Source organism: Neodiprion fabricii, chromosome 2 (assembly GCF_021155785.1).
Source record: "Neodiprion fabricii isolate iyNeoFabr1 chromosome 2, iyNeoFabr1.1, whole genome shotgun sequence".
Taxonomy (NCBI): Eukaryota; Metazoa; Arthropoda; class Insecta; order Hymenoptera; family Diprionidae; genus Neodiprion; species Neodiprion fabricii.
Genome location: NC_060240.1, coordinates 37,545,964 through 37,558,233, shown reverse-complemented (window position 1 = coordinate 37,558,233; position 12,270 = coordinate 37,545,964). Strand labels below are relative to the sequence as shown.

At 38.4% G+C, this 12,270-nt stretch overlaps 1 protein-coding gene across 8 annotated transcripts in view; it reads right to left on the bottom strand.

Annotated features, from left to right (window-relative positions):
- LOC124175915 (calcitonin gene-related peptide type 1 receptor-like) overlaps positions 1 to 12,042 on the bottom strand; it is a 156,960-nt gene extending 144,918 nt beyond the window's left edge. For 2 of the 8 annotated variants that reach the window (XM_046556558.1, XM_046556555.1), the window contains exons 1-3: positions 11,392 to 12,042; positions 8,032 to 8,172; positions 319 to 376 (exon numbers count right to left, since the gene is read on the bottom strand). Coding sequence is in view for 6 of the 8 variants with exons in the window: in XM_046556555.1 (XP_046412511.1) it covers positions 319 to 336 (18 nt within the window). In the remaining 2 variants the exon portion in view is untranslated. Of the gene's footprint in view, positions 1 to 318; positions 377 to 8,031; positions 8,173 to 8,374; positions 8,672 to 11,105; positions 11,293 to 11,391 lie in introns of those variants that run through there. The other 6 variants (XM_046556560.1, XM_046556553.1, XM_046556556.1 and 3 more) reach the window with 5 other exon arrangements.
- Between the last annotated feature and the right edge of the window lie 228 nt (positions 12,043 to 12,270).

Below are 12,270 nucleotides of genomic sequence, written 5' to 3'. Positions count from 1 at the left end.
GTATACCAAAATCACCCGCACGTATTACGTATGCAGCAGACTCGCAGTCTGTTGATTTCCTTTGAAACTCGACTACGCGAAAACTTATTTCGCGCACAATTCAACGGATTGAGAAAGCTTTCTTTCTTTCACTCACAATTCGAGGAAAAACTTTTTCAATCGGCAGAACAGTGGAACGAAAAATTGGCATAGAACCAGTGAAAATTTCAATTATTTTAATTCGTGACGATTTTCTGTTATAAAAATCGGAAACAAATATCGTGTTTCCAAGTGGAATGTCCCAAGCATCTATTTATCAAAATAAGCGTCTGCACTCACCTCGGTTTGAGCCTCCATTCCTGACGCCAGAGTTTGGGCAAAAGCAGGGTAATTAGATCTGTAATAAAAAAGAAACAACACTGTATCTTTACGTGTTCGTTCAAGAAAATATCGACGTTCAGAATAACAGCAACCGCGTGTAAACGGTGTGTATTATAACGGATTGAAATGCGGTCAGGGATTTGGTTGAGAAAACTTATTCAAATTTCATTGCATAATTCTAAGTCGTGTCGCGGCACATTACACTTATATCATACAATTTCGGCACACAATCTACATACGTCGCTGATATACTTGTACGGTATTATTTGCGACTCAATTTTCAAGAGGCAGCTGCTACAGCTGATGATCAGCCGAAAATTGTTCGACACTAGCAATATTATATTAATATACGAATCCGAGATAGACGAATCCACATACTGTAAACACCCAGAATTTTAGTTCTAGGAACTGTTAAGAAACTCTACACGCCGTAGATCTGTCCGCGTGAAAATTGAATAGCAACCACAGTAACGAGGCGAGTAAATATTACGCTTTGACTTCAAACCGCGACATTTCTCTCGGCGTTAATAATTAACGTAATCATCATCGTCCAGATCCGTCACGTGTGATTTAGCAGATATATTACATGTACATTTAATCATTCAAATTAGTTGTACAAACATTCATATTGTATATAACACGACAGAATTTTAGATAGCTTTTTTCCAGCTGTTTCTTGTTTTCTTTTCTTTTTCCGTTTTTTTTTTCTTGTTTTTTTTCTCTCTTCTTCACAACTTCGTTCGAGATATTTCCAGTTCCCTTCTTTCGCAAGTTCTGCGCGACGCGTACCCAATGTGATTTTGTATGTGTGACCGTCGAACGTCTGTCATCGTTTCACACGCATCTGCGGACGTTTTTAGTTGGACGACCATCACCGCGATTGAATTATTTTAGACTTGTTATCTCCAATGAATATGCACACCATGTGTATACGTGTTTACATGTTATACACCGTTTTTACACGATTATACTTGAATTATTATTTACTTTAATTTGTACAAATAAAAATGTGCATGTACTTTGCTATCTCGCGATTGTGGTTATATAAATGAATGGCTCAAGTATGATATTCCTATACGTACATGTCTTATTTGTACATGCACGTAGTTGTTGCTGGAAAATTATGATTACAACATATGGTTATATAATTTTTCAGTTGCGGGACGTTTGTTCATAATTGGCATAATCGTAGACAGTTCGAAGAGTGATCGAATTTTTTTTTTTATTTTTATTTTTTTTTAAATTCCAGCAACAATCAGAGGGAACGAGCGAGTGGCTTTCTTCTTTCGTTTAATCGAGCAAGTTGATTTCATCGGTATCCTAAGTCTGTACAATTTTTCCAAAATATTCTCAATCGTGTAGCAAATCAAGAATGAAAAAAAAAAACACTAACCATTTTAAAGATTCGAAGTAACACAAAAACCGAGAAAAATTCGTCAAAATTCAGTTGAACTTGTCGAATGAAAATTTCATACCTGGTTACTGAAACAAAATGACAATAAAGAGACAAGAACATTGGATATTTTTCGGATTTCATTCGGTTTTAGGATTCTATGATATTTTTTAGAAGATCACGTGATCAAACAAACCAGACAAAAAACATTAATGAAATGGGGGTGTAAAAGTCACGAAACGAGGGAAAAATGAGAGGGAGCGAAGAAAAAAGTTGTCGAAAAATAAAATCTTGCGTTCTTCTGTACCGATTTACTCGGTACAAGTATATTGCTGTTTTAAACACGAATAAATTGATTCAGGATATTCTTCACCATCATGAACTGTAGGATCATCAATTTTTCGCGCCCACTGACATTGATAATAAAAATTGTAGCAAGGTCGTTGAATATTTACTAAATTTCGGCCACAAATAATTCTCCCTTTCTGTCTGCATTCATTCTTCATTTATTTCCAGTATAACATTTACACGTATTAATACAGTGATTTCCATCATAAATAAATATTATCATCTTCTTGTTGGACTAGAATATAAAACAAAAAACTTATAAATTAAAACTAGAATTATTAAATATAAAAATAAAATAGATTTGAACTAGTGTAACATCCATTAATGACAGTACAATAAATTTATAAGCTACCAAAATCATATGAATTTAGTGCACGATATTCAATTCATCGCTTATCTATACGATTGTAGTTATTTATTATGTATTTAACAATATCCGTGTGTTTAATTTAGCTTTTGGCATGGGTTTCATTATTAATGATTGCAAGATCATTAGGTAAACTATTGAATAAGAAAATTGCCTTAATATAACTATTTTTTCTACTCACAGTATCAAATCTTCTTGGAATCTGATTACTCTTATTCTTGGTAATATTGTATATTACATACACCGTATATATTACACTGGGCCGAAAATGGTGAAAAACGATAAAATCGTAAAACAGGGCTGATGAAATAAATTATAAAAGTTAATCTTTGATAGAAAATTGTTAAAATCCTAACTGAAAGTAACCTTAAAAATTAATACTATCGGTCTTTCTAGCTATCTATCTATAACCTGACATCACTGCCGGACGACACATGATGTACTGCACATATATAGTATAATGACAGTTAACGAAATTAGCTTCAATTTATACACTGACCAAAGCTGACACAAATAAAATGCTACAGCATGGATTTGTGTGTGAGCGACTTCTCCGTTCTTATGCCTAATACTACGAGTCAAGCAACGACCATGACTCGAATTTTTACCGCTTGAAAGTAAAAAAGAGGAACTTCAGGTAAAATAGAGGGATATTTACAGAGGGATTATATATTCACGCACGTCACTCGCATGCCGAGCACAATAATTCTGCACCAAGTATAATAATGTGCATTGGCAACGGTTTGTCCCTTTACATTTGATCAGAAAATTTCCCATCATATTTCTGTATTTTATTCAAATTTCATTTGAAATATCTTGCGGTAAAATTTTACCTTCTCGCACTGGTCAGTGCCATGCGACACGTTGAATAAGCCCGGATCAATAAAGTCCGAACAAAAGTCCAGACGGATCACAATTTTCGGCCAAATATAGGGAAAAACGAAAAATTTTCCCCCCGTTTGACGTTTCGCAGTATATGGCGTAAAAAATGATTGACAATGAGTGAAAATCGAGCTCTGCGCCGCAGTCGTTCCTAGGTCAATGAATCGCAAGCTTTCGTCGGTATAATTTCGAATGCTGAGTTTTTCCGGTCATTCTAATATTGGTTTTTATTTTTCACGCCTCGGAATGAAAAATATCGAAAGGTTTCGCAAAGCGGGATAATTCATGGACTTTTTTACTCCTCCCTTTCGACTCTCGTTCTTTTCGCATACATGATACATCCATTAGGTTTTTTGTTCTATCACACCGTTTCCTTTCTCGCGCACGCCCCGAATCCTAATATTTTGACAGGGCGGCTGTCAGAGGGAATCGGGCGATTTTCCATCCCGCGGTGGCACGAGGCCAAAGCTTTAATATGTCCCTGCATCGGAGGCATTCGACCATTCGCTAACAACACACGGAAAACCACGACGCGACCAGCCGTTGCATATTTCCGAACGAATCGTCTTCGACACTCTTTTGGCCCTGAGCCAGCGACCCGAAAACGGCGCTCCGAAACGTGGGAAAATTGAAGAAATAATACGGAAATTTCACACGGATACAACTTGCTCGTCAATCAACCGAAACCGCGTTCGGCACTATCTCATTCCGGTTTAACCGCGGTCCAAAGTGGCTAGCCGAAATTCGCCGTATCGCGAAGAGAGAAAAGTATTTTATTTTCACCCCTCATCTACATCAAAGTCTATTATTTTTTACTTCCAGGCAAACGTTGTTTTATTCTGTGGTGAGAATCAAAAAAAAAAATTCTAAAAGTCAAATTCACCGTCGAATATAAAGATCGAACGAGTCTTGAAACGCTTTTTGTATACAATAATGATAAGAACTTTGGAGACCGAAGTTTAATACCGCTGCCGATGACTTGGTAACGCCAGAACAAGTCTTTGTGTTCATTCATCAAATGCACGCGTCGAATTTCCATGCGGGAGATAAGCTGCTCAATTTCAAACTCCAAAATACTAGCCTACAGGAGACGATGGATAGCGCGGAGAAAACTAACGACGACTTGTCATGGTAATTTCTTCGATTGTGTAACTTTATTCAAAATGGCGATGTGAACATGGCTGAATTTCGTCCACCCCTATCGCGGATTGCAGATGCTATGATAGATCGTTTAATTCATGCGGAGCTGCCCGATTCGAACGAGTTGAAAAATCAGGGGAGGTCGAAAAATCTGCATGGCCGACGATACGTATACAGGAATATTTCGACGCCGAAGTGTTTTTTTTTCTCATCCACCTACGCGGTGCGGCGAAATTCAAAACTCTGCCAATGAATAAAATTATTGGGATGGTAAATAACAGCGGGGAATTAAAAATTCAGTGCCAATTTTATTGTTCAATAATAATTATTCTCCTACAGAATAAACTATTTTTTTTTTTTATAACAATTTTTGTATAGAACAACGTTTATTATCCCAGCTGAGAATTTCTTTAACTTGAAATCCTAAGAGTGTTTGGCGTTTGCAAGGTGATTGTGATTTCATAAAGCTCGGTTGAAGTAAGCCTTGAATTTGAACAGTATCCGAAATTTGAAATTGTATTCAAGCCGGATATACCAAGGTGAATATAACTGCATCACGAACAGCTTCTGTTTGGCATTGGTTTTGATTTTCGTTCAAATTACATAACTCAACGTCTCAGCTGGCACCTTGAACCTAACCAAGCTTTGGAAATAGAGGAGAGAATTTACAGCTTAGTCAAGCCAGAAAACCAGCCTGACAGACAAGCTTCGGCTCCGGCTGTTTTGGCCGTTTGCCACGAGGAAATTACTTTTCCAGCGCTTCGCACGCACATATTCTCATCATCTTTGATGAATTTAAGATCACATCTGTTACGTTCACGTTGCGTTACGGACTCGGATATTCTTGATTCGTCGATTATGCCTGCAGAAATTAGTCCCGTATAAAATTTGAAAATAAGTGAATAACGGCCCCAAGATATGCAGGTAAAAAATAAGTATTTACTTTGTAACGATTGAAAATACAAAGTCCCTTTAAATGCGGTTTAACACGCAAGTTTTATTGCTAAATCGTGAGAAAAAAGAAACGAGTCAACGTCCGACCTCCGAGATAGCATAAGAACGGAGGAAAATAACATCTCCGGAAGATTTTGAAGGAAGAAACGCACTTCCGGCGATTCATTAATCTCCGAATCCCGTTCCCTTGTAACCCCGTGACAACTGTATAATAACGAGAGTCGATCTTGTTCATCGAGATGAGCGCATTAGTTGAGAAAATTCGGTGTTTACGACCTTGTAAGAAACTTTCGTCAGGAGATGAGAAAATTGTCGTGAGAAAAAAGTTTATCCGCGACGGAAACGTACGTGGTAGATGACACGAGGTGCCTGTCCGAAGGCTGACGTGTCGTGTCCTTAATCACGCAAACGAGTTCAGTGTCGTTTATAGTAGATTGTGTGTCCAGATAGGTTGGGGCCAAGAGGAAAGACGATAGCGGGTCTTCATTGGAATGGCCTTGCACATTGTTATCCAGGCGCTTTACGATCAACGTTACGTTTCTGCACCGATCGAATCCGCGTTTATTGCCCACCTCGACACGTATATATGCACATAATCTGACATACCTAGAGGGACGTCGCCAAACAACGTAAAGCAATTCCGAATTTCGTACACGGTCTTGCGGTATTTTATGGAAATACCCTTAACAACACACTTTGAGCGGATCGACACTCGGCGCAATTATAATTCATTGACGACCCTCTTTCATTTACTTCATCTTAGATTAAGGATCAAGTTTAACAAGATCGGGGCGATTGACGGGAAGGAAAAAGGGTGAGCACAAATTAGCTTAAGGATAAGATAGGAAGCGACGGATTCTCCGAGGCACCCTCCGGGAACCGATCGGGTGAAACCATGTGGATGGAAGAGGGGAAAGTGAAAGGAGAAAAGCCCGAGTTTTTACGAAATTCACCGTTGTTTTATTACGAATTCCGAATAGCGTTAATTATGAAAATAATGCCCGTGAATATTGCTAATTAAAACAAGTCCTTGGGAAAGTAAAAAAAAAATAAATAATTGCATCTTTTGTTTGGGACACATGAAAAATTCCAGTATATTTTCTTTTATGTTTTTCTTTTTCAAGTTCCCTTCGTTCTAATCTTACACATCAATTTAGTGCCTCGAATAAGAGAACGCGGTTTTCTTTGCGTGAGTTTCTTATTGTCCCAAGTCTACGACTCGCCATAGATCGTATCGCAATTCGAAACGGTGTAGGCGATGTATATGTACTACGTATACGTATACCTAAACGCGAAAGCTCGACTAGAATCTAAATATAGAATTAACGAAGACGTATCGGCATGCAGTAGCTATTCGATGGGTAAAAGCACACCGAGGTGTCGGCTGAGGAGAGATTGTCGAGTAAATTTTTATCACACCTACGGTATACGTGTGTACAGTGCGTACACGCATGTTGCACTATACACACATGTAACGTGTTACAGGAGTTTCTTAGATCCTGCAACATCGCTGCACGTTAGTTTTGAAATTCGGTAAATTCTCATTGACTGAATTATCGCCTCAAGTTAAACAAAATTAACCATACCTTACAAGATTATCAAAGAAAGCTGAACTTGATTAGCCTGGCTACAATCAAAGCAGGTCCCATTTACAAACTGTACAGATATATTTATTAAACTGTGGATGGACAAAATAAACCAAGTCGTATCGATTAAATAATCGATGTATAAGTGACAATATGAATTTGTGTTGAATTGTTTTTTTATTTTCACAAGAAATTACCAAGCAGTCGATATTCTAATTCCGAAAACCATAGCATTACCATGGGGAAAAAAATCATGCGTGGGAAAAGATCGAGTGATAAGAGAAAGCGTGGGTGGAGCTGAAGCGAAGAAACCTGCGGAGTATATGGGAGTCTAAAAATTCATACACTGTAACGCGAATTGCGAAAACAGAATAATATACAAAGTGCAAGAATGTTTGACTCCATGCTGTTAGAGAAATCGTTAATGTATTGCATACGTAAAATAAACCCAGGCCGGAAAAGGTTGAACAGCTCCGAGGGGTCATTCATAAATTAGACACAAGGGTTATTTTTCCCTGCCGCCTTTCCAAGTACATATAAATAATTTGAAATGAAAATCTCACATCCGTCTCGAGCGCACTTTACGCATAATGTTTAAGTTTATCGGAGAGAAAAATTTCTAGTTGTATCTGCTAGACGTACAGTTCTTAACTATTGCGATTCTTCATCATGAATGTAAAATATAACTCTGGGTACAAAATGAAGGTGGTTTTTTTTTTAACTGAAACAAGAAAATCTGGCATGTACTTCATTTTCTTTCAACTGTCGGAATAATGAGATTTTGGTGCAACAATTGACTGTTGTTGAGGCTTATCGTTCAACTGAAAATCTGTAATTAACCGAACAAACAGATTTAATCTTTCAATAAAAAAAAATATACGATTGGCAACTGCAATCGAAATAAATGATTACGCGTACTATGTTTAAACCGTTATTGTAACGATACTCATTTTACTTATAAAATTTTCTATCAACTATTAGGAAAGTTAAATTTTTCTCACTGTAGGCTAATTTTTTATTCATCAAGTCAGTTGACACAGCGCAGCCGCATCATTACGACTTGTAACACGGTGATCCCTTTTCAATCAAGACGATGCATCCCTTATTAAGGGGTCCTAAATAATCGAACGAGCGGCAGCGCTCTGGAAAAAAATAAAAACTCTGTTTCAATAATTCACAACCAGCAGCTAGTAGAATCAATAAGAAAGGCGTGATGTATTTATATTATACATAATATATGAACACTAAAGTAGAGCAAAACAGAACTTAAACAAAAAAAAAAAAAAAACGTTTATTCAATTATAACGAATGCACCGTTTCGCTCGGGGCGTTTAAACAACCGACCTTTACGATATAGACAAAATTCGATGACTCCGCACGTGTACGAAGCACCATGCCTGAGTTGCACTATTTTAAGCGCTTAAGACGATTTTCACAGTGCTGGGGAATTAGGTCCGTGGATTTTAGACGGAAAGAAGGGATCGCCGTTCCAATCGGCTTGTCCGCTTCCGGATAGTCGGTTTTACAGTTTCATTATTTTCGATTTAGCCCGGAAAACAAAAAGGCCATACCAGTCGAAGCTCATTTAAACGTGGCGTTGAACAGCGCGGATGTAAACGCGGATGATTGAACGTCGCGCGTTTAACGACGTCTATTACACATTATATACGCGAGGGGCAATTATAACAGGTATCGTGATCAAACGGGAGGTGGCAGTCGGGTGGGCAGGGTGCCTGCCTTAGTGTATATTCATACCAGTCAGCTATCATAGATATACCGTATACACGCATTATATGTTACACAAATATACGCGAGTACAACGCTTTTACAAATAAGAAGTAATTAATGTTAATTAGTTCAAGTGCGCCGCTTCGTCCCTTCTTTTATTGCGTTATAACTAATACGTGTAGATAATGCTGCAGATGTATCGTCATACTGTAACTCCAAGGTAAGGTAAGGTACCTGTCACAATTGTTGTAACATTGCATAACACGTAGAAATTTTACGAAATTTATCCAACAGCTAAATATGTTTAATACACATTTAATCGAGACTTCGCACAATCATTCAGTTTCAAATTCAATTAAAATCAATTTATACACACGGCAGATTCGATATTTTTCTGCGGATTAAAACCCATCCGAACTCAATTCGTTTCAAATGATGATTGATGCGAGATTTTGACGCAGGCTTATCTAATTGGTTTTCTTTTTATATTATTTTTTTCTCTCTCTCTCTCTCTTTCGGTAGAGCTTGAAAATTATAATCGATTCATCGGCGTCTGTCCACCTCACACCTCACGGATTTAGGATCTTTTGAATTTCTGCGACCGAAACGTGCGGATCGGTTTTCCACTCGATACATCTGTATCGGGATCCAGAATCGTTTCCAAACGAATGGATCAGCAATTGTGCGTAAGGCTGCGTAGGCAAGCTAAATCCTATATTGTCTGAGTCAAACCAACGGCCGTTCAATTGGCGAAAGTATACTTTTATGTTCCTGAGATCACAAAATTTTTCCCGTAGAAACCGCCTTGGCAAATTTAACCGAACGACAAATCACGGTAAACACTCATATGTATATTAAAAACTATCCACAAAGGTAGCAGAGATTTTTTTATTGATTGCAAATGGATCGTGAAATGAAAATAACAAAAATTTCAACTTAATCGTATTTGCCATATTATAATGAGGCATTTCACCTCGATTTGACCCAGGACCGATCCTCGACTTATCCGATTCGGTCAAAGATTTTTTATCTCGTTGTTTCAATTTTACAAGGTACTTTGAATTTTTTTAGATTTTATGAATACAATTTGATTCATTTATTATTTATCAAAACGAAAACTTCGTTGTTCGGAATCTTCAATTTTGTAGGAAATTCGAGTGCCTTTCAGAGATGAAACAAGACAAAAAATCTTGGACCAAATCGGAGAGATCTAGAGTCAGATCCAGATCAAATCGGCGTAGAATGTCTCAATACTTTGTTCTTTTCTTGAGCGGTATTTTTACAAACGCGAGCTGTACGTGGCATGATTAAATATTTCGCGAACGTCTGCAACAATGAGAAGTGAAAAAAAGAAACGCCTGATTTCATTACGTATCATATTTAAACACCGTGTCAAAGTCGTAGAAAATGCTCATATTTCGCTGATACGTATAATTAAGCGGGAAATGTAAAAATTATTCAACAGAGTCGAAATTACACTGCAGACCTGGATATCCACGTTCGTTACGCCGAATTGGAACGACGACAGATTTTTAATTAATTTTACAAAGTGCCGTAATAAATTCGGAAATATATGTGTTTTATTGACGCGGTAGTTATTAAATGTATCCGTTTCAAGGGTGACAATTATTTGCAAAAGCCACATGGTCGGTTCCGGCTGAATAATAATTAAAATATTGGGCCGCGCATCGAACGCTCATCGCCGTGAGTGCATAAATTACGATCATATGAGCAATACTTATGCAGGTGTTTATTTTCTAATCTTCCGTCCGAAGGTTAGCCGTATGGTGGGTAATTTTTTCAGCTAATGGCTAAAGGCCCTGAAGCCCGATTTCCGGTTGGGTTTTTTGGACGTGTGAAAAAAACGATAAAAATAAGCGAGCAAAGAGGAGAGAAGAGACGAGAGGGGGAAGAAACACCGCGGAGAAGCTGTCCAACGTAAACGATATACGACTTATATTTACAAGCCAAACGAGCAAACTCGGTAATAAACGAGATACGAGGATAGAAAGAGAGAGAGAGAGAGAGAGAGAGCGAGAGGAAGAGGAATAGAAAGTAAAATCGAGAATGAGAAATGTAGAGGAATGAAATCGCAGACCGAAATTCTTTTCATCTTATTTTCATCGTACAGAAGTATAAAAAAAATGTTAATAATCGTCCTCCAAATATGTGCCAGTATTTATTTTATACTTTTCCGATCCACCCCATCGACTTTTACATCCGTCCAGCCATGAATAATTCGCTATTATTTATCATGCGGCTGAATGCGTATTATACATATAATATTAGACACACCGTGATGTAATATAAGTTAAGCGGCTGGAATATCTCCTTCCTTAATTTTAACCTGCTTATTTCCATGGTGAATTTCAACCCTCCGCCCAAAAGATCGATGAATCATCGTCGGCGCAAACTGAACCTGAAGGGGAGCGAACGATGTCGACGACACTTGTTGCGGACGAAAAGTTTCAAGGGATTATATGTATAGAGGCGAGTGATAAGGGTCGTCACACACGCGAAGGGTGAACGGTATAATTTGTACGATAACATAAAGAGAGGAATCGCGAGTCGAGGCGTTAGCTGCGTAACGATATTTTTTAATCCGGAGGTAGAAGCGAATTAGTCAAACTTACCAGCGTCAATGGGCGCGCCAATTTACCGGATCCAACTTTACTCTGTCTGCGTGTAAAATTCAGGCGCGATATATCCGGTTGCACACACGAGCCGAACAAAACGAGTTAATGCGTCGAATCCGCACTCGATGCTGATTGCCGGATATTTTTTCTCAAACCTCACACCTCGATTTTCAACCACTGCAAAAAATAACCTGCATAAAAGCTTTTGCACTCGACACAATGACCAACGCAATATTATATTGTGCGGCAGAAAAGTTCGATCAGTTGCCGATCAACAGATACCCGAACGCAAGTATCGAAGACAAAGATCAATCCTACTAACACTAACGTTTATGTCCGATTGTGATTCCTGAAAATTTCTACACCCTTTGTGTAATCGGCGCATTATCTCCGAAGCCAGGCGAGCTTTCGAACGCTGCAGGTCGTTGTCATGCCGCGTGGATTTGGCGACACTGTTGATAGTTTCCGGGGGGGATGATTTTTTAAAAAGTGATTGAAAAAGTCACCAAAAAATCCCTCAGGTAACGGGTCCCGAAAAATTCTTCTTTTCGTTTACTTAGCTTTATTTGACTCGATCTTATTCTCTGTCATTCTCTCTCTCTCTCTCTCTCTCCCTCTCTTAAGCTTTTGAACGCGCGCGATCAGACCGCGCGAACACTACTGAGCGAAATATAAACGTGACACGAGCCACGGGCCTGCGGAGGAGTTTCAGCCGGCGACGTACGGCGCAAGTCCGACCTAAGGTTGCGAAAATTGCTTTTCTCGATTGTAATGCGTTAAAAATTCGTCAAGTTGACCGCTGTAAATTACGGCACTGGTAATCGGCGACCTCCAGGAACACCGGAATGAATCGACGTTTGTTTTTTAATTTTCGCC